This window comes from Ahaetulla prasina, chromosome 1 (assembly GCF_028640845.1).
Source record: "Ahaetulla prasina isolate Xishuangbanna chromosome 1, ASM2864084v1, whole genome shotgun sequence".
Lineage (NCBI taxonomy): Eukaryota > Metazoa > Chordata > Lepidosauria > Squamata > Colubridae > Ahaetulla > Ahaetulla prasina.
This window is the reverse complement of record NC_080539.1, coordinates 32,439,355-32,461,693: the sequence shown is the minus strand read 5'-3', so window position 1 is coordinate 32,461,693 and position 22,339 is coordinate 32,439,355. Positions and strand designations below refer to the sequence as shown.

Here is a 22,339-nt window from a genome sequence, read left to right as displayed (position 1 = left end):
TTGATTATGTTTTCTGAGGTTTTCATGGGTGTTTGTATGTAGGTTTTTGGTTGTTCGGGTTTTCTCCCGTGTAAAACTGGAAGTGTCTTGGCGACGTTTCGACAAAGTCTCATTCGTCATCTTCAGGCTTCAGCTTCGTGCTTCTGGGAGCAATGTGTGATCGCAGCTGTTTCTTCCTTTTAACTGCTAGTGGGAGTTTGAACTGATTGGGTGGGAGCTTGACTGTGCTCTGATTGGATGGGGGTTTTTTTGTGCTCTGATTGGCTGGGGGTGTGTCCTGTTTGGGTGGGGGCTTGGTTGTGCTCAGATTAGTCTGAGTTGCAGGGGGATTTGAGCTGGTGAGCTGCATTGCTGTTGTTTGGCTTCGTGTTCGTGGTCGTGCTACATCTTCATAGTGGGTGTCAGTCTGCTGCATGTATGGATTGCAGGGGTTTGAAATGGCTAATGTTGCAGCTGCGGTCTGGCTTCTGGTCTTGGTCGTGCTTCATGATCAGTGTGGGTTTGAGTCTGCTTTCTGGGTGGATGTGCAGTGGTGACATCCTGTGTGGACCTCGTGAGTGTGGGTCTGGTGTCATTCCTCGTGTTAGGGACTCGTTTGTCAATAAGGGCGGGTTTCCAAATGGCTGGTAGGCGGGAGGTATCATCTCGTTTGTTTATGCTGTGTGGGCGTTTTTCTATCTCGATGGCTTCTCTGATTATTCTGTTGTTAAAGTGTTCAGTTTTGGCGATAGTTCTGGTCTTTTTAAAGTCAATATCATATCCTGTGGCTTTAAGGTGTTGGACCAGGGAAGAAGTTGGTTCCTCTTTTGGAACCAAGCCATTTGGAAACCCGCCCTTATTGACAAACAAGTCCCTAACATGAGGAATGACACCAGACCCACACTCACGAGGTCCACACAGGATGTCACCACTGCACATCCACCCAGAAAGCAGACCCAAACCCACACTGATCAGGAAGCACGACCAAGGACCAGAAGCCAGACTGCAGCTGCAACATTAGCCATTTCAAACCCCTCCTTCTCTTAGTACAGCTGGAGTTAGGAAGCGAGGTAAGACATTGCAACCCCTCATCAATGGAGGTTAAATGCTAATAATTTTTTTTACTTGCATTTATATCCTGCCCTTCTCCGAAGACTCAGGGCGGCTTACACTATGTCAAGCAATAGTCTTCATCCATTTGTATATTATATACAAGGTCAACGTATTGCCCCCAACAATTTGGGTCCTCATTTTACCTACCTTATAAAGGATGGAAGGCTGAGTCAACCTTGGGCCTGGTGGGACTAGAACCTGCAGTAATTGCAGGCAGCTGTGTTAATAACAGACTGTCTTACCAGTCTGAGCCACAGAGGCCCTATTTGGACTAATAGAAAAGGCATTGGCAACTTTCCAAGCTAATTAAGGACTGTTGCAATTGGTCAGATAAGAGACAGTGCAAAGGGCATCATTGCCCAGAAAGTTCATGGCCCTGAATTTATGAGCTGGTCAAAACAGCGAAATCCATGGTTTCAAGGTATTTCCATTGGAACAATGTTACAGCATCAAGGCTGTGTTTCCTGCTCAGAAATCACCTCTCACTTGCACCTTGTCTCTGACAACGCAATATTTCTTTTATTTCTCTTGCATCCTGTATCTCCATGGGCAGACAAATAAAGAACCTAGATAAGTAATCTTTGAGATAAAAACAGTCAAGCTGCGTACAGAACAAGGTCAGGAAGTCCTACAAGTCATACATTGTAGAGTTTCTCCTTTGCTTCTGATTCAAGTCAAGGCAACAGCCTTCCTACCAAGGAAGGGCACCCCATCTGAAGTTAAGCCTAATTGAATGTACTCAATTCAATTGCCTGCAGTTTATTTGTTTTTCCTATTATTTTTAACAACATGAGCAGATACACATCTACTGATTAGCCACAGGTTAAGCTATTTGATTCATAGTATTTTTAAATCTATTTTTGGCATTTAGATCACATTTTTTTTCTGAGACCTTGGGCTCCCCCCTCATTTTATCACAACAAAAACTGCCTTGTGATGTTAATTGGACTGAAAAAGAGAATCATCAAAATCCAAAATAATCCAGTTAGCCGTAATGATATATAGGGACTTAGGTTTTCCTGATCCAAGTTCAATCATTTAACCACTTCACTGGCTTTTCTTTGCTGAATTTATGAAGAGTCTAAAAAGGTCATTTCAATAATTAAATGTCCAGACTGGAGTTTTTTTTAGGGGCTAAAACTTTGACTCCAATGATTAATCCAAGTAAATTGAAATTCAGTAGCAATTCCATTGAGAATCAGTTTAAATGATTGCCACTGGGATTATAGTCTTAGAGTTCATGGAGAAGTGTCTACTTTGAAATACTTCCAGGAAAAAATACTCAGTTTTCTCATTCTATTACTTGTGACCCTTTAGTTGGTAACATCTGAACTAATCTTGACTTCTTAAATAGTGTAGAATATATTTAGATCACTTTCAAGATCTATATTCCTCTAAAGCAATCTATAAAATAAAACAACATGAATAACACATTACCCAAATAATAAAAACTACTTCAGTGTCATCAATACTCAAATCAGAAAGCTTATAGAACACCAATGAGCCTTTAAGCAAGATTAGCAAAATAGTGCCTGTAGGGATTTTTTTGGGGTAGGATTTATATCCTATTCCTATCCCTCTTCACAAAGCTCAGGGTTGTATTTATACAGTAGGTCTCCCTCTTTCCATTCTGTCTCCAAAGCAACTCTGTAAAGTAGGATAGGCTGAGAAATAATAGTAGGCCAATAGGCAGATTTCATGAGTAAGGTTCATTCTGAACTTGGCTCTCCAAGGCTTAATCCAACTTTTATAATCTATATACAATGGATTAAAACACTTGCTAAATCTTCTCCAATCTCACTGAAATCATGCAACATTTAATTACTGGGAGAAAACTTTATTCCATTCTTTTCTTTGTGAAAGTTAGATTGGTGAACCTATTTGCTGCTATTCTTCTCCAAGCTGTTATTTTGGGGGGTTTTAGAACAGTGCACAGAATTTGGCCCATTGTATATTCCACTGATATTAAAGCACTGGAGAAGACCAACTATAGAGTATACAGTACATTTCTACTCAAAAGAAAGACCCATAAATATTAGGCACTTCTAAATAATTGTTCTAAATAATAATTACAATTGTGTTGTAAATGTTGTACCTTGATGAACATATCTTTTCTTTTATGTACACTGAGAGCATATGCACCAAGACAAATTCCTTGTGTGTCCAATCACACTTGGCCAATAAAAATTCTATTCTATTCTATTCTATAAGGAACTTATCCTGCCTGCATTGGGAAGAATATGATGAATTCCCTTGGAATCCATCATGTTGTAAACATATTAATAAATCCCAGAAGGCCTTGTTTCACTGAGGTTGGAAATGTTTGCAACATACACCTATTCAGCCCAATTTTAGTCCAGCATAATAAACACCATGCACTGCACCATTAGCTTATTTTATTTACTGAGGGATTGACAAACCAAAATAATGTAAATGAGTTTTACCTATGGTGAAATAGCAAGATGCAAAAATTGAAAAATGTATATTCAATTTAGAAATGAAATCTGCAGATATTCAAAGAAGGGTACCTGGTTGGCTAACAATAACTAGGAAAAAGATTTTGGGATTATACATAGTGGATGTAAAATGCGAAAAAAGAAAGGCAAACATAATTTTAGGCTGCATTATGCCACTCTTCCAGTCTCAGGAAATAATAGTCCCATTGTTTCTGTACTGACAGTCTCCATCTCAAGCAGAGTGTTAGTTCTGAGCATCCTGTATTTAAGAAAATTGAGGAAGCTGAAATATATCCAGAGAATAGCAATAAGGATGATTAGAAACCAGTTATAATGTTTTGAGAAGAGTGATTATGATTATTGAGAAAACTGAACAGGAAGAACAATATCATCTTACTCTTCAAATATCTGAAAAGATATGGCTCAGAAGGAGACCAAGTCCTGCTCTCCATTTCTCAGAAAGCCAGACACAGATAATGAATTTAAGTTACAGGAAGGTAGACTCTGATTGAATGTTGGGAACAAAGTCCTAATAGTAAGAACAGTTCAATAAAAGACCCATTTATTCAGATGGGTGACAGGTTCACTGGATGTGTACAAGCAGAAGCTGGACTGCCATTCATCATTCCTACATAGCAGTGTTTTTCAACCTTGGCAACTTTAAAGTTATGTGGACTTCAACTACCAGAATTCCCCAACCAGCAGGGATAAAGAGATAGGTCTTCAGTAGACATCTACAAAAATGTCAGTGGAAGTTTCAGAAAATTCTTTGAGTTCCATCTGTGATCAGTGTTATGTATTTAGTAAATTTATATGGCTGCCCATTTCCAGTCTATTACTGTTATGTCCTGCACCGGCAGTGGCGGCCCCTAGTGGTGGAGATGGTTTCTTGTTCTGTTCTGATTGGCTCCCGCTTTTGACAGCTGAATATAAAAGGGCTGTCAAAGCAGGCCTGATCTGCTGGTTGTTGCTGGTCTCTTGTGAGTTAAAATAAACGTTATGTGTGAACATCTGTGGAGCCTTTCTTCTTCTTCTTCTTCTTCTTCTTCTTCTTCTTCTTCTTCTTCTTCTTCTTCTTCTTCTTCTTCTTCTTCTTCTTCTTTTTCTTCTTCTTCTTCTTTTTCTTCTTCTTCTTCTTCCTCCTCCTCTTCTTCTTCCTCCTCCTTCTCCTCCTTCTCCTCCACCTCCTCCTCCTCCTCCTCTCCTCCTCCTCCTCCTCCTCCTCCTCCTCCTCCTCCTCCTCCTCCTCCTCCTCATGTTATCATAATCCACTGAAATCTGAACCTATTTGGGAGTATGATTAAAATCACAATTCTAAACAAGAATAGGGAATGTCCCATTATTTACAAACAAAGTCATCAGTGGTGGTACTCAGACAGTTCAGACCACTTTGGGCGAACCGGTAGTGGCGACCTGCCATCCACCCGCCCTGGCGCTATGCCATCCTATTTAGCCATGTTTTCTAAGCTGTGCACGTGCATGCAAGCCACACAAGCAAGCAAAGCACATGTGTGGAAGGCCGTGCACATGTGCACTCACATTTTCGGTATGTGGCGAACCAGTGGTAAAATTATGTGAAACCCACCTCTGAAAGTTATGTATGACTGTTCTGTTAGTTTACTTATTAACACAACAGATGTTAATAATTGGGTGTTAGAGCAAATGAAAATGACAGGCACTGTGTTATAGCACTGGGGTGTTTGGGAATTGAGAGAAGTTTTATGCATGGCTCTTGCTGGTTAGCAAAGTTCATAGCAAGCAAACATTCCCGTCTTGGTTTATAGCTTTGGATGCTTTGTTCTCCTTTAAACAATAAACTAAATGGGAGAATGACTAAATGGGCAAATGAAACTGTTTATTTCTGCATGTAAGGTTCAGCGCCACTATCAATCTTTCATTATGTTATAAGCTGTCACTTGATTTCCACCTCCGAGCTGGCAGAATTAACTGCCGGCTGAATGTTGCCAGCTGTTTCTAGCAATCACAGCATATTTAATCAGGCAGTTGGTGGGAAGCAAAGAGATCAAGGATCCTGAATTGAGTCTTGCTGACCTTCAAGATAATGTAGGAAAATAGATAGCTCAAAGGGCATAAAACGATGCCTGATACCAAGAAATGACACATAAAGGCAGCTGTCTTTTTTATGTTCATTTGGCAAGAATGAGCCATGCAGTTCCCAGGAATCAGGAATACTTGCAAAAGGACAATGTTTCTCTCATTTTCCCTTTTCCCTAAAAATGTAGAGTTTTGAGTAACGAAGAGGGAAAGGATACTAATCAATTAATGGTGCCAAAATTGCTTATAATGCTTTAAGATCAGAACTCACACAGCTAAAAAGAATTTCTTCCCTTTTGTAACTGGAGAACAGCCTCATTTAGAAAATTGAAAGGTTATTTTGTGTTCATTCTTGATATCTCCAGCCTTTACTTGGAGCTTCCTCACCTCCTTTCTCAGTTCAACACTACATTTAGTATGAAACCCATAATTTTGTTCTTGGAGAAGGGAATGATACAGAGACAATGTTGCATGCAGAAGAGCCCAAAAGAGCCCAGGATTAGGGTCTCAGCATCTTTACTCACTCTGGCATTGAGACAGTCTCTAGTCCCATTTTAGAAGGATTATGTAAAAGTAAAAAATTGAGGCTTGATATTACTATCTTATTTTACTGCAATAAAGGTAGCTGGAAGTCAAAAAGGAAGCCTTTTTTTTTCTTTTTTCCTTCTTTTCTGCACTTTCCCCTTCCCCTCCCCTCCCTTTTCTATTCCTATTTTTGTATTTTATATTTCAAACTATTTAAAAAGAAAAACAGAAAAGCTTATGGAACTTATGGGGATTTCAATCAATATTTGTGATTTCAACACCAAAGTTCAAAGATGGTTGTTGGAATTAATGAATTTTTCTTTAAAAAAACAAAACAAACCAACTAAGCACAACGCACCGACCACAGTCTCAGCTTTTCACTGGATGCTTCCTTTTTTTCCAGAAACTCGAGGGAATCTAATATCTTCCTGTGCTGTGCCAAACCTGACAGCAGTTATTCTTTTCTTACACTCCTCTTTGCTGAATGCTCTTTTTTTGTAAAACAGATGGAACATACACAAGGGCAGGGGCATTAGCTTCAAATGTGATTGAAAAGCAAAATCAAGGCTGTTTCCAAGTTTCCAATATGCTGCCTTAGTGCTAAGGTTAGCTTTTATGGGATCCTGGCTGCCAGCCAGTCAAAACAGGTGCTTCCACATTCTCCTTTGAAAGCTCCAATTATTCGCTGCAGGTTGAGGGCATAATCCATGCTCGTCTTTCTTTGCCGTCTTGTTGTACATGGACATGATCACATTAAAGCTGCTGTTTGAACACTCGGTGGGCCAGCAACATCCAAGGTGAACAGAAATGCAACGGAAGCAGAGATGGAAGTGGTCCAGCAGCTTCCCTAACAATGTAACATGGGACTGCAATTGCATGAATTGACCCCTAAAAATGATACGGGGAAGACAGCACATATTTAAACTGTTACCCTTTCTGCAAAGATAGTTTTCCACTCTTAGGCAGCTGGGAACATACAACCATGAATATTCCTTATAAGATCTCAGTGTTGAAAAGTGTAAGCAAAGCAACACAGCTTTGGGTACCTAAATCAAAACAAGGGGAAATTATCAATTGTCTGCTAACAGGAACATTCATGCAGAAAAGTTAAAAAATGAGGGGGTCCTTGGTGCTCTATGAGCTTGTTTTTTATGTAGATGTTTCATTGCAGATTAACAATCAAATAAACAATACCTCAGTCAAGGAACAGCTTTGCTGGCTGAGGGACTCTGGGAGTTGAAGTCCACAAGTCTTAAAGGGACCAAGGTTGGAGACCCCTGCTATAGGAGGCTGATGTAAGAAGCTTCCAGAGAAAGGCTCACAGAGTTGATTTGATTAGCTGGGTAGAGCAGGATACTCTCACTTGGCTGCCCAATCTTCTTCCTTGCCTAGGAGGCTTCAGCAAACAAAGAACTGCAATGTCCAATATATAAAAAAATGGGGAAAGGATTCAGTTGTCCTGATTCCGGACATTGATTGGAGTATTTCTCCTAATCCAAACATGCAGGCATTTTTTTAATCCTGAACTTTTTCTTAAGGGAGAGATGAAATCCAGAGCCAAATCTTTCACTTGTCGCCCAATGGTTTCATTTCCCCCAGAATTCATTCACGATTTATTGTTCTCTGGCTGGCTTAAATTCTACACAGAGTACAGCTTTCCAGATACATCACATGAAGCACTTTTATAACCAATTCACCGCAAAAGACACATTTATGGATTTTTAAAGATGTTTTAATCATTGCCTACCAATGGACCATACAGGGCTTGAAATTATAGTCTTGGAGTCAATGGTCATTTATCAGATTTAGAGGGAAGAAAATGGGCTGAAGAAACTCCTTAGGCAGGGGAGGCGAGGTTCCAGGAGTCGTTCTTCTCCGCTTATGTTAAAATTCAAACCCCTCCCCACTGCAATTTGCCTGTACCCTCTATAGCAGGGGTGTTAAACTCGATTTCATTGAGGGCCACATCAGGGTTGTGTTTGACCACAATGGGCCCCATTGTGTTTGACACAATGGGTATGGCCAACTTGATGTCACTCATGTCGGGGGGGGGGGGCTGTGGTGGCCTGAGTCCTCCGCCAGTGAAAATAGAGCTCAGGAGGGCCACCGGCAGCCCTTGGGAGCTCAGCTTTTGGCTGCGACGGCCTCCTGCAACCCTCTGCCAGTGAAAATGGTGTTAGATCCGAGACTAGCCGAGTAAGGACAAAGGCGAGGCTGCTACAACTCTGCTTTATTGGTATTCAGCTTAACTCAACTTACAACTCCAACCGTTCAAACTAGTCAACAACAACTTCTGAGGCGAACGCTAGCCTTGACAGCTACACCAGCAGGAGCTGTCAAGAGGGGAACCAATGACAGCTCTTCCTGGTTCCCGCTTTTCTTGTTGCCTGCGCTTTATCCAATCAGCGCGCGGCTAACCAGCTTTGCTGAGGCAGACAGGACGTAGCCGCGAGGACTTAACACCCCTCAACCCCCGGATCGCGCATGCGTAGTCGGCCAAATACGCCGGTCGGCGTCGACTCCGCCCCGAGCGTCTCAGTTCGGGAAGTGGCGCGGTCGAAGGAGGAGCTGGAGGCCGGCCCTGAAGGACTATCGGTGATGGCCTAGGCGTAGGAGGAGCCGGACCTTCGGAGATCGGACCCAATGGATAATCAGGTACGTCATCCGCCGAGAACGCTCCGGGCTGGCGCGGTGGTAGTAGATTGGTTGGGACAGTGTTGAGTGGCCTTATCTTCGGCGGGGCCTGATCGATTGGCGGTTCTAATTGGGTAGCGACCTCGGCCTGGGTGGGCGGCTGGGGTTGTTGGCAGTCCACGTCGTCGTCTGTTCTGCGCCTTAATTGATTGATGTGCCGCCGCCACACTCGTCCGTCTGGGAGCTGGACCCTATAAGAGTAGGGTCCAGTTATTTGAATTATGTGTCCCGGCAACCATTTTGAGTCTCCCCCGAAATTTTGTGCAAATATAAGATCCCCATTATTGAACGCTCGGGCTCTAATATTGGGCTCTTGGAGCTTATCTGGCATGTAAGTGGGGTGCAAACGGTCAAGGACAGTCCTCAACCGTCGTCCCATTAGCAACTCTGCTGGGCTCATCTTAGTCTCTTGGCATGGGGTGGTATGTTGGGCCATTAAATATTTGTTTATGTTCTGTTGCCAGTTAGAGGTGCCCAGGCGGCCTAACGCCTCCTTGGCTGACCTCACGGCCCGTTCTGCCCTGCCATTCGCCGCAGGGTGGAACGGGGCCGTGGGGGCATGCCGAACCCCGTGGATTGCTAAAAATTGTAGGAATGGCCAAGAGAATTGGGGCCCATTATCAGTGACTAGCACATCTGGGAGTCCGAATGTTGCAAACAGCCTGTCTAGGATCCGGACTATATTGTCTGTGGTGGTGGAGTGCATTAGGAATAATTCTACCCACTTGAGTATCGTCCACCACCACTAAAATGTTTTCGAGAAAGGGCGGCGAGATCCAAATGGATCCGAGCCCACGGTCCCCTGGGAGTTTCCACTCCCGGACTGGCGCGGCAGGGCTACAGCCCTTGAACCCTGGCATTGCTGGCAACGCCCAACCCACAATTCTATGTCATGGTCTAGCTTCGGCCACCAGACATAGCTGCGACCTAGGGCTTTCATTCTCCCTATACCCGGGTGGGCCATGTGAAGGCATTCTAGCACCTGAGACCGGAGGGCCGGAGGTACCACCACCCGACCCCCCCAGAGCAGGCATCCCTTGTGCACTGACAATTCCCCTTGCCTGCGGGTATACGGCAGGAATTCTGGCCCCACTGTTCCGTGCGGCCAGCCCCTGCGGGCCCAGTCGAGGACTTGCATCAAAATTGGGTCTTTGGCGGACTCTCGAGAGACGTCGAGAGCTGAGATAGGGGAGTTAGACTCCTCTATTAGAAGCACCGGCAGGGACGGGGCCGGGTCTATGACCCCCGTCGGGAGGGGGCAGCGGCTGAGGGCATCTGCGTGTCCTATAGCACTTCCCGGCTTATGTTTCAGCTGGTAGGAATAAGCCGCTAGGAATTCTGTCCACCGCGCCATGCGCGGTGACAATATCTGTGGGGTAGGGCGGTCACTGGCTAGCAATCCTAACAATGGCTTATGGTCAGTGATCAGGGAAAAGAAACGGCCATATAGATAATCGTGGAATCTCTTGATTCCAGCGACAATGGCAAGGGCCTCTCTGTCCAGCTGACTATAGTTCCGTTCAGCTGGAGAGAGAGTGCGCGAGTAAAACGCTATGGGGGCCTCCAACCCGTTTGGGAACTGGTGGCTGAGGACAGCCCCAACCCCGTACGGTGAGGCGTCACAAGTGAGTGTCAGGGGGAGCTTTTCATTGTACTGTACCAGGACAGCGGAAGAAGTCAGGAGCCGCTTGACAGCATCAAAGGAAGCTGCCGCGGCTTTAGACCAATTCCAAGAGGCGCCAGCATCTAGGAGGCGATGAAGTGGCTCGGCCACCGTCGCCTTATGGGGGAGGAATATAGCATAAAAATTTAGGAGGCCCAAGAAGGCTTGGAGCTCGGCCTTGGACTTGGGTGTGGGGGCCCTTCGGATTGCTTCAACTTTCGAGGGGGTTGGACGGATGCCGTGGGCATCCACAAGGAACCCTAAGAACTCGACTTGGGGCACTCCGATATGACACTTGTCCTTCCTCAATTTCAACCCCGCCTGGCGGAATCGGCCTAAGACAGCCTTTACCTTGGTGACCAGTTCTGGGAGGTCTTTACCAGACACCAGAACGTCATCAAAGTATGGAACAACTCCGGGGAGACCATGGAGCATCCGCTCCATAAGTCCCTGGAATATTCCTGGCGCTACACTGACTCCAAACTGGAGTCGTGTACATTTGAAAGCTCCCCGGTGGGTGACGATGGTCTGAGCGAGAGCTGTGTCCTCATCCACCGGGAGCTGTTGATAGGCCTGTGCCAAATCAAATTTGGCAAAAACCGGGCCCTGGCCCAGGGAGTGGAGCAAATGCTGTACTACCGGGACAGGGTACGGGTTGGCTTGGAGTGCTTTATTTATCGTCCCCTTGTAGTCCGCACAGATCCGTATGGATCCGTCCGGCTTCAGGGGGGTCACGATGGGGGTTTCCCATTTAGCGTGATCAATGGGAACCAGAATGCCCTGGGCTATCAGTTTGTCCAGCTGTTCGTCTACCCTCGGTCGGAGTGCTAAAGGGACCCGTCTGGGCTTCAATCGAATGGGTTGCACCTGGGGATCAAGCTGAAATGACACTGGGGTTCCATTATATTTACCCAGGGAGTCTTCGAACACGTCAGCGAATTCGCTGGCCAATGCTGACGGCATGTCAAGGGACGTGGCATGGACACCTGCCACGTTTAGGCCAAGGGCAGCGAACCAATCCAGCCCTAGTAGGGTTGGCAAGGCACTTCTAACAACGATCAGTGGTAATCTGCCCTCGAATTTCTGGTATGCCACCCGGAACCTGCCCATGCCCAGGGTTGGGATTGCTTTCCCTTGATAGTCTCGTAATGTCACTGAGCAGGGCTTGAGAGATCCCTTTTCCAGCTTCGGAACTAGCTGTTTCAGGGTAGACCAGGCAATAAGGGAGCGCGACGAGCCGGTATCCACTTCCATGTTGCACCGTGCCCCTTCGAGCTGTACCGTCAGGTGTATTTTGGTGGTAGGCGTTGTGGAGGCGGGGAAACTGGCGACATCTTGTTGAATCGAGGCGGTAAAATAGGCACGTTGACGTGGCATCGGTCTCCGGGTTGGGTTCAGCGACTTGGCTCGCTCCGGGGTGTTGTCGCTGGATGGCAGGGTTGCCCTGCACACCCGTGCCAGGTGTCCCCGTTTCCCGCAGCGGCGACAAACAGCTGTTTGGAATTTGCAGTCGCCTCTTGCGTGGTCTCCACCACAACCCATGCAAGGATTTGGCAGACGCTTGTCGGGGAACCCTTCTCGCCGCCTCTGGCGGAGCTTCAGGCGGCAGACTTCTGCGTCTTCGTCCGACGAGCCCCCCTGAGTAGCATCTTCATGGTGGACTCCCAGGGGGCGATCGCTTGCTAGGTGTCCCCTCTGGTGTCGCTGGAGCTCAGCGGCCGAGTCATCGGCTAGTTCTGCAGCTCTGGCCTCGGATAAGGCCATGGGAAGATCTAAATCGTTCCGTGCCAGGAGGCGCCGTTGGAGCCTTATGTCTCGGACGCCACAGACCAACTGGTCTAACAGCATGTCATCCAGAAAATCTCTAAACTCACATTGGAGGGCAGCCAATCTCAAGGAAGCCATATAAGCATTAATTGATTGTCCTTCCTTTTGCATGCAATGCCGGAAAGCGTGTCGGCGGGCAATTCGGGAGGGGGCGGGCGCGTAGTGATTCTTTAGTTTTTCCACCAGCACTTCCCAGGATAAGTCAAAAACTAGCTGTGGGGCAGCGAGTGCTCGAGCGGTACTGAACACTTCGCTGCCGCATGAGCTTAGGAAATAGCCCCGTTTCCTCGCGCCGGACAAGTCCGCGAGATTATTGGCGTGCAGGGAACACTCGAACCTCTCAATGTATTCGTCCCACTTCTCGGACGAAGGGACGAACGGCGGAAAGATAGGTAATGCACTGGCCATAACTACGTGAGCCGGCGTCTCTCTTGCCGCGTTGTAATTGGCTTCTCCAGACGCTTCCTTCTCTGTCTGTAGCTCGGATCTTTTAACGTCGGTAGGATCCCACCTTCGTCGCCAGTGTTAGATCCGAGACTAGCCGAGTAAGGACAAAGGCGAGGCTGCTACAACTCTGCTTTATTGGTATTCAGCTTAACTCAACTTACAACTCCAACCGTTCAAACTAGTCAACAACAACTTCTGAGGCGAACGCTAGCCTTGACAGCTACACCAGCAGGAGCTGTCAAGAGGGGAACCAATGACAGCTCTTCCTGGTTCCCGCTTTTCTTGTTGCCTGCGCTTTATCCAATCAGCGCGCGGCTAACCAGCTTTGCTGAGGCAGACAGGACGTAGCCGCGAGGACTTAACAAATGGAGTTTGGGAAGGCCACCCGTGGCCCTCCCAAGCTCTGTTTTCGCTGGCAGAGACACTACCAGACACACTGCAGACTGGTCCTTCGCTGTTTCCAGGGCGACCCTGCGAGCCAGATCTAAGCACCCTCAGGGCCTTGAGTTTGACACCCTTGCTCTATAGTTTTGATATCACTGAGAGATTAAAATTAACATTTAGGCCTTCACTTTTTTTTTGAAGTAACATAGATTTATCAAGCTTGTTGGTGGCTTAACATACATGATCTTCATGACAGTTCTTGAAAAACGGCCTATTTCATTGTACAATTTTGTCAGCATAAGTGAGAGTAGGTTACAGAGTCCACAAAATAGGCATTGGATATATTAGGAACTGAGCCTGATGGTCTATTAGAGGTCGGAGACTAGGTTAAAGGACTCTTAAGAAAAAGAATCTTTGTCTTCTTAAAGAGTGCTAGCTTTTAAGGCACATTTCTCATTTCAGAAGGAATTCAAGAGGAGCAACTGATGACGAAGTTTTGTTCACTAGATGTCAGTATCTAATCACCCCCTGAAGTCAAATTTTACAAGGATATCAAGAATGATAGTCATAACAAATACCCGATAGTGTTCACAAGTAGCAATCTAAAGAATCTGATGGACTCACACATGATTTTAATGTCTCATTTCTTTATGCCTTGAAAACAAACGTTCAAAGTAGCCAGTGCAAGAAAATTCTGCTTACAATGTTCTGAAGAACTTCATACATGAATCTTGACATTTATGGTAGCCATCAGTGAACGTCTCTCTGTATGTCCCTTAGCTGGTAATAGAGGAATTGAGATGTGGCTAAAGTTAAATTGGGTAACAATGCTGAACTCCTGCCTTAGGAAAGATGTCTAATGTTTTTGTTTTGTTAATCCACCATCAACATTTATTTCTCTGAATAGCCTTCAGCATGAGGCGCAAGACAACTAAGATGATATGTGAAAAGACTATATACACTATATACAATACCTACTATAAAATGGGCTTTTAACCTGTGTGCCCTTCACCTGTTTGAACTGATAGCTGGATAAGGGCCAGAACATAGAACTGCCAACATATGAACTCCAACATAATTTTTAAATTTTCTATTATTTGTATGTATATCTGGTAAATTTTTACCCTGTATCTTTTGACACTATGTTAGTTGTGACCCTTTGCTGAAATAAAATATAATTTAGTATCAACTCTGGTACCTTCTTGCTCCATTGCTCACTTTATGATTTAAGCATCTTGCATAATAAGTACTCTAGCAGAAAGACAACAGATTGCTACAGACAAGGAAAAGGACTCTGATTGCAACCCATAGCTACCAATATTCTCCTTTATGGAAGTTAAATGAGTCAAGATGATGGCTGTGCTAACGTAATTGAATTTCTGCAAATAGAGGCACGGTTCAGTAGTGCAGATGTGGTTGCCATTCTGACATTTAACCGCAGTTGTAAATGCCTTTGGTTGCCAGGTTTTTTTGGTCCAGCTCACAAGATTATTTTCAGCTATGACCCTTCTGTTGTCACTAGCCCTTTCTTTTATTCTATAGGACAGGGGTCTCCAACCTTGGTCCCTTTAAGACTTGTGGACTTCAACTCCCAGAGTTCCTCAGCCAGCTTTGCTGGCTGAGGGACTCTGGGAGTTGAAGTCCACAAGTCTTAAAGGGACCAAGGTTGGAGACCCCTGCTATAGGAGGCTGATGTAAGAAGCTTCCAGAGAAAGGCTCACAGAGTTGATTTGATTAGTTGGGTAGAGCAGGATACTCTCACTTGGCTGCCCAATCTTCTTCCTTGCCTAGGAGGCTTCAGCAAACAAAGAACTGCAATGTCCAATATATAAAAAAATGGGGAAAGGATTCAGTTGTCCTGATTCCGGACATTGATTGGAGTATTTCTCCTAATCCAAACATGCAGGCATTTTTTTAATCCTGAACTTTTTCTTAAGGGAGAGATGAAATCCAGAGCCAAATCTTTCACTTGTCGCCCAATGGTTTCATTTCCCCCAGAATTCATTCACGATTTATTGTTCTCTGGCTGGCTTAAATTCTACACAGAGTACAGCTTTCCAGATACATCACATGAAGCACTTTTATAACCAATTCACCGCAAAAGACACATTTATGGATTTTTAAAGATGTTTTAATCATTGCCTACCAATGGACCATACAGGGCTTGAAATTATAGTCTTGGAGTCAATGGTCATTTATCAGATTTAGAGGGAAGAAAATGGGCTGAAGAAACTCCTTAGGCAGGGGAGGGCGAGGTTCCAGGAGTACGTTCTTCTCCGCTTATGTTAAAATTCAAACCCCTCCCCACTGCAATTTGCCTGTACCCTCTATAGCAGGGGTGTTAAACTCGATTTCATTGAGGGCCACATCAGGGTTGTGTTTGACCACAATGGGCCCCATTGTGTTTGACACAATGGGTATGGCCAACTTGATGTCACTCATGTCGGGGGGGGGGGCTGTGGTGGCCTGAGTCCTCCGCCAGTGAAAATAGAGCTCAGGAGGGCCACCGGCAGCCCTTGGGAGCTCAGCTTTTGGCTGCGACGGCCTCCTGCAACCCTCTGCCAGTGAAAATGGAGTTTGGGAAGGCCACCCGTGGCCCTCCCAAGCTCTGTTTTCGCTGGCAGAGACACTACCAGACACACTGCAGACTGGTCCTTCGCTGTTTCCAGGGCGACCCTGCGAGCCAGATCTAAGCACCCTCAGGGCCTTGAGTTTGACACCCTTGCTCTATAGTTTTGATATCACTGAGAGATTAAAATTAACATTTAGGCCTTCACTTTTTTTTTGAAGTAACATAGATTTATCAAGCTTGTTGGTGGCTTAACATACATGATCTTCATGACAGTTCTTGAAAAACGGCCTATTTCATTGTACAATTTTGTCAGCATAAGTGAGAGTAGGTTACAGAGTCCACAAAATAGGCATTGGATATATTAGGAACTGAGCCTGATGGTCTATTAGAGGTCGGAGACTAGGTTAAAGGACTCTTAAGAAAAAGAATCTTTGTCTTCTTAAAGAGTGCTAGCTTTTAAGGCACATTTCTCATTTCAGAAGGAATTCAAGAGGAGCAACTGATGACGAAGTTTTGTTCACTAGATGTCAGTATCTAATCACCCCCTGAAGTCAAATTTTACAAGGATATCAAGAATGATAGTCATAACAAATACCCGATAGTGTTCACAAGTAGCAATCTAAAGAATCTGATGGACTCACACATGATTTTAATGTCTCATTTCTTTATGCCTTGAAAACAAACGTTCAAAGTAGCCAGTGCAAGAAAATTCTGCTTACAATGTTCTGAAGAACTTCATACATGAATCTTGACATTTATGGTAGCCATCAGTGAACGTCTCTCTGTATGTCCCTTAGCTGGTAATAGAGGAATTGAGATGTGGCTAAAGTTAAATTGGGTGACAATGCTGAACTCCTGCCTTAGGAAAGATGTCTAATGTTTTTGTTTTGTTAATCCACCATCAACATTTATTTCTCTGAATAGCCTTCAGCATGAGGCGCAAGACAACTAAGATGATATGTGAAAAGACTATATACACTATATACAATACCTACTATAAAATGGGCTTTTAACCTGTGTGCCCTTCACCTGTTTGAACTGATAGCTGGATAAGGGCCAGAACATAGAACTGCCAACATATGAACTCCAACATAATTTTTAAATTTTCTATTATTTGTATGTATATCTGGTAAATTTTTACCCTGTATCTTTTGACACTATGTTAGTTGTGACCCTTTGCTGAAATAAAATATAATTTAGTATCAACTCTGGTACCTTCTTGCTCCATTGCTCACTTTATGATTTAAGCATCTTGCATAATAAGTACTCTAGCAGAAAGACAACAGATTGCTACAGACAAGGGAAAAGGACTCTGATTGCAAAAGGAATACTTAATTCAAAAGCTTTGATTTTGAACCCATATAGTTTGACAGGTATAATTTAAGTCAAAAGCAAAGAACTATCACTATGGCTTTGCACCAGTGGTGAAATCCAATTTTTTTTACTACTGGTTCTGTGGGCGTGGCTTGGTGGGCGTGGCAGGGGAAGAATACTGCAAATCTTCATTCCCACCCCACTCCAGGGGAAGGATACTGACAAATCTCCATTCCCACCCCACTCCAGGGGAAGGATACTGACAAATCTCCATTCCCTCTCCACTCCTGGGGGAAGGATATTGCAAAACCTCCATTCCCACCCCTCTGGGAATGGAGGTGGCATTTGCCGGTTCTCCAAACTATTCAAAATTTCCACTGCCGGTTCTCCAGAACCTGTCAGAACCTGCTGGATTTCACCCCTGCTTTGCACCACAGGATATAAGAAACTAGACACTGAAGCAAACAAAGATAGTCAACTATTACGTTCTTAAGTCACCAATTCCTCTGCCTTGGTCCTATTAGATCTCTCAGCGGCTTTTGATACCATCGACCATGGTATCCTGCTGCGCCGGTTGGAGGGATTGGGAGTGGGAGGCACCGTTTACCGGTGGTTCTCCTCCTATCTCTCCGACCGGTCGCAGACGGTGTTGACAGGGGGGCAGAGGTCGTCCTCGAGGGGCCTCACTTGTGGGGTACCTCAGGGGTCGATTCTCTCGCCTACCCTGTTCAACATCTACATGAAGCCGCTGGGTGAGGTCATCAGTGGTTTCGGGGTGAGTTATCATCTGTACGCTGATGATACTCAGCTGTACTTTTCCACCCCGGACCACCCCAACGAAGCGGTCGAAGTGCTGTCCCGGTGCCTGGAAGCCGTATGGGTCTGGATGGGGAGAAACAGACTCAAGCTCAATCCCTCCAAGACGGAGTGGCTGTGGATGCCGGCACCCCGGTACAGTCAGCTGCTCCCGCAGCTGACTGTTGGGGGCGAGTTAGTGGCCCCAAAGGAGGTGGTTCGCAACTTGGGCGTCCTCCTGGATGGTCGGCTGTCCTTTGATGAACATCTGGCGGCCGTCACCAGGAGGGCCTTTTACCAAGTTCGCTTGGTTCGCCAGTTGCGTCCCTTCCTTGACCGGGAGGCCTTATGCACAGTCACTCACGCTCTGGTTACGTCTCGGCTGGATTATTGCAATGCTCTCTACATGGGGCTGCCCTTGAGGTGCACCCGGAGGCTGCAGTTAGTCCAGAATGCAGCTGCGCGAGTGGTAATGGGAGCCGCTCGTGGCTCCCATGTAACACCACTGCTCCGTAGTCTGCACTGGCTTCCTGTAGTCTTTCGGGTGTGCTTCAAGATCCTGGTTACCACCTTTAAAGCGCTCCATGGCTTAGGACCCGGGTACTTACGAGACCGCCTGCTGTTACCTTATGCCTCCCATCGACCCGTACGCTCTCACAGAGAGGGCCTTCTCAGGGTGCCGTCCGCCAAACAATGTCGGCTGGTGGCCCCCAAGAGTAGGGCCTTCTCTGTGGGAGCACCGACGCTCTGGAACGAACTCCCCCCTGGCTTACGTCAAGTGCCTGATCTTCAGACCTTTCGTCGTGAGCTAAAAACATATTTATTTATTCAAGCAGGACTGGCATAAATAGTTGATTTTAAATTGGGGTTTTAGTAATATTTTAAATTTTTAAATCTTTTAAATTACCGGCCGTTTAGTAATAGTTTATTTTAATTTTTTTTAATTGTATATATTTTGTATTTTATTCCGGCTGTACACCGCCCTGAGTCCTTCGGGAGAAGGGCGGTATAAAAATTTAATAAAATAAAATAAATAAATAAATAAAAATAAATAAATCCCTGGAATTGCCTCTAGGAATGAATGTCTTGTAGATCCATTTCTCTCTGCAGCAAACTTTATTCAAGAACACAAGAATACTGTTTCCAAAACTTTATTCTATTGATTGGTATTCTACAAGTAATAGCACATAACCGCATACCCAAGAATGTACCACTCACGTGCTGTCCAGGCATTTTCTGGTGTCGCTTTAGAGCAGGCGTGTCAAACTCACGTTGTCACGGCGGCATCACCTGATGCATCGGGACTTTTTCCCCCTTCGCTAAACTGGGCGTGGGTGTGGCCAGCTCGGGACACATGTGGCCCGTGGGCCTTCAGTTTGACAGCCCTGCCTTAGAGTAACACTCAGTGAAGACAAGGGGCTTTATTCTGTAGCAAGGCACATGTTGGTATGTAAAAAAGATCTCAAATCTATTCCATTATTTTTGTCCCAGAATTCCAAGCCAGCTTGCGATTGCCTTAAATCAGTATTTCTCAACCTCGAGAACTTTAAGATGGGTGGGCTTCAATTTCCAGAATTCCTCAAACAGTATGAAGTTGAAGTCCACCCATCTTTAAGTTGCCAAGGTTATGAAATACTGCTCTAATCATCCATAAATCCCAACCTATTGCAGAGATCTTTATGAAATGAGCATAAAGGACAGATTCCTCAACCTTTCCTCAAACCCTGGGTGGAAGATATTAGCTTAAGCATCATTCAAAACCGGTAAGAGACTGAAAGGAGTCTCCAACCATTCTCATTGTTCATTTAAGGATGGGTGGACTTCAATTCCCAGAATTCCACCCTTCTTAAAATTGCTGAGGTTGAGAAACTGTGCCTTAAAGACTGCTTTATTTTAAGAAAAAGGAACAGAAGCTGTGTTTCTTCAGAAACCAATTATTTTCTCAGCAGTACCAAAGCACACCAATATGCAGAAAAAAATACGATATTAGTACCAAATCCTCCTATTTAAAATCTCTGCTGAAAAATACAGACCAACCTCAGCTGAAAGAAACAGCATCCATACTTTTTTGCAAAGTATGCAAAGAAATATTTCTGTTTAAGTTTCATGTCTTTCTACTTTGTACAAGAAATTCAGAAGGGTTTCGGGTTCTCTAAGTGATTGCTAACATGGCTACACACAACACATACGTGTAGTGCTTCAGGTTCAATTCACAAAAGGAGGGTTGGAAGATGCAAATGACTCTGGATGGAGCCATCTTTTCTCCCTTTGATCCCAGGAAAAAATACAGTTGCATGAAAGAATAGTAGACATATGGCATGTTCAATTTTTTTCAGCCAAAATTTGTTAGTTAAAGGCAAAAAATAATCCCAGGAATTCCAGTGGTACAAATTTAGCCACTTTTGAATGAATTTTTCTCCTCATTCTCTTGCCAAACCCCATCAATTTCTTGTGAAAACCTAGGATTCCAGTGGAACACAATTTGAAAAACTCCAATCAATAGTATCTTTTCAGAAATGAACACAAACTGTTGCAAAACAAACACTTGAACGTTCATAAGCATAGAATAGAATAGAATAGAATTTTTTATTGACCAAGTGTGATTGGACACACAAGGAATTTGTCTTGGTGCATATGCTCTCAGTGTACATAAAAGAAAAGATACGTTCATCAAGGTACATGAATCATGAAGTTAAACTGAATACCAGAGTTAGTCCAGTACAGGGTTATGACTCTCCAGAAGTTTGTGAGCACAACTTCCATCTGCCACAGCCCAAAAAGTCTATCATAATAATACTGATACCAATATCTGGACAGCAACCCCATCTCCAATCACAGCATTAATCAAACGTTTTTGTCCTGCCTTTTGCCTGTTTCAGATGATGCATCCTGAGTTTGTTAAATCCCTTTTAGATCCATCTGAACTGAGAAGCTGTGATTTAAGCTGCCCACAAATTAGGATTTAAACTTGATTCCAATATGTTAGGGAAACTATAACTGGATCACAAATCAGCAAGAGCAATAGCACTTAGGCTTATATACTGCTTCATAGTGCTTTACAGCCCTCTCTAAGGGGTTTAGAGTCATAAGGTAGGTAAAATGAGGACCCAGATTGTTGGGGGCAATAAAAGTTGACTTTGTATATAATATACAAATGGATGAAGACTATTGGTTAACACAGTGTAAGCCGCCCTGAGTCTTCGGAGAAGGGCGGGATATAAATGCAAATAAAAAAATAAAAAAATAAAATAAATAAATCATATTGCCCCCAACAATCTGCGTCCTCATTTTACTGACCTCAGAAGGATGGAAGGCTGAGTCAAACTTAAGCCGGTGAGAATCGAACTCCTGGTAGTGAACAGAGATGCCATACTGTATTCTGCCACCATAGCTCTTACCTTGTGTTAAAGGGCAGTACTATTTGGTTTGGACACAGTATACTACATGAACCCATCCAATTGTTATCCACTCAGTAATCTCTGCTTAAATAAAACATGGTCCAAACAATGTGTGAACAGAGCTGGGCCATTATGAATTTTCTTCTATTTTTTTCTCTCTCTGACTCAAAATAATCAAAAGGATTGCTATCAAAGGACAGCATAATCTCAGTATGGTTATGTTTTCAGCATTCTGTTTAGGCTATTTTTTAAAACTCCATTTTGTGTGGATCATAACTAATTCTTTCCAATGCATTGAATTTTTCAAAGATCAACCATATATTAATTCCAAAAGCACTGCAAGAGCTCCATAATCAATTATCTTATGAATTATTTCCTCGTTCCATAAATGAATTGGCTAACGGTTTAGCCAATTTGTGATCTGAAGTCCTCTTCAAAGCTTGGCGTTTTTTTGCAATGAAGCATTTTTGTGAACATCTTCCAGCCATTCGATCAGGATTTTGTTCAGAGCTGCAGGCCTGCAGAGAAAATACATGTTGGCAAGGCAGGTATTTTGCAATGTGTGTATTTGCACGCGCAGATACTCATGGGAGGGGAAAACTGAATTTAGTGCCCAAAGAACCAAAATTAAGGTGAAGTCACGTTTTTCTGATTCCTTGCAAGCTTATTAGTCTTATTTTTTGATGCAGCCAGAGAAATAAAGAGGCTATACAAAACAAGAGATCTGATCCACTAGGGTGACTGAAAACTGAATTATAAGCCAACTTTCTGCTTGGATCCTTCCAGATGAATTGACCTCAATTCTCAGAATGCCCCCAGTCAGCTATGATGAGTGGAGAAAGTGGGAATTGACATTCAGCATATTTAGAAGGTTAAAGGCTGGGAATGCTGCTCTCTAAACCTTTATCAAAGTGAAGCATATGTTTTGCTCAAAATTGCAAAAAAACAAAACAAACAACAACAACAAAAAAACACAACCTGTCATATCTACTTTTCTTTCCCAAAGTGTGACTAGTATTCAGATTGAATTTGGATTTGCATTACATTTACATCCTGCCTTTGCTCTGTAATTTCAATATGGTATAAAAAAATGAGCCTTTTCTCATTTGACCCTCAA

At 44.2% G+C, this 22,339-nt stretch overlaps 2 protein-coding genes across 2 annotated transcripts in view; both read right to left on the bottom strand.

Annotated features, from left to right (window-relative positions):
- The window catches only part of LOC131189009 (L-gulonolactone oxidase-like), a 69,510-nt gene extending 55,099 nt beyond the window's left edge, over positions 1–14,411 (bottom strand). The window contains exons 1-2 of the mRNA XM_058164768.1: positions 13,846–14,411; positions 7,323–7,541 (exon numbers count right to left, since the gene is read on the bottom strand). The gene's annotated coding sequence lies outside the window, so the exon portion shown is untranslated. The remainder of the gene's footprint in view (positions 1–7,322; positions 7,542–13,845) is intronic.
- A 4,548-nt stretch (positions 14,412–18,959) lies between these two features.
- The window catches only part of EPHX2 (epoxide hydrolase 2), an 82,472-nt gene continuing 79,092 nt past the window's right edge, over positions 18,960–22,339 (bottom strand). The window contains exon 19 of the mRNA XM_058164764.1: positions 18,960–21,740. Within this exon, the coding sequence (XP_058020747.1) occupies positions 21,656–21,740 (85 nt within the window). The 3' untranslated portion in view covers positions 18,960–21,655. The remainder of the gene's footprint in view (positions 21,741–22,339) is intronic.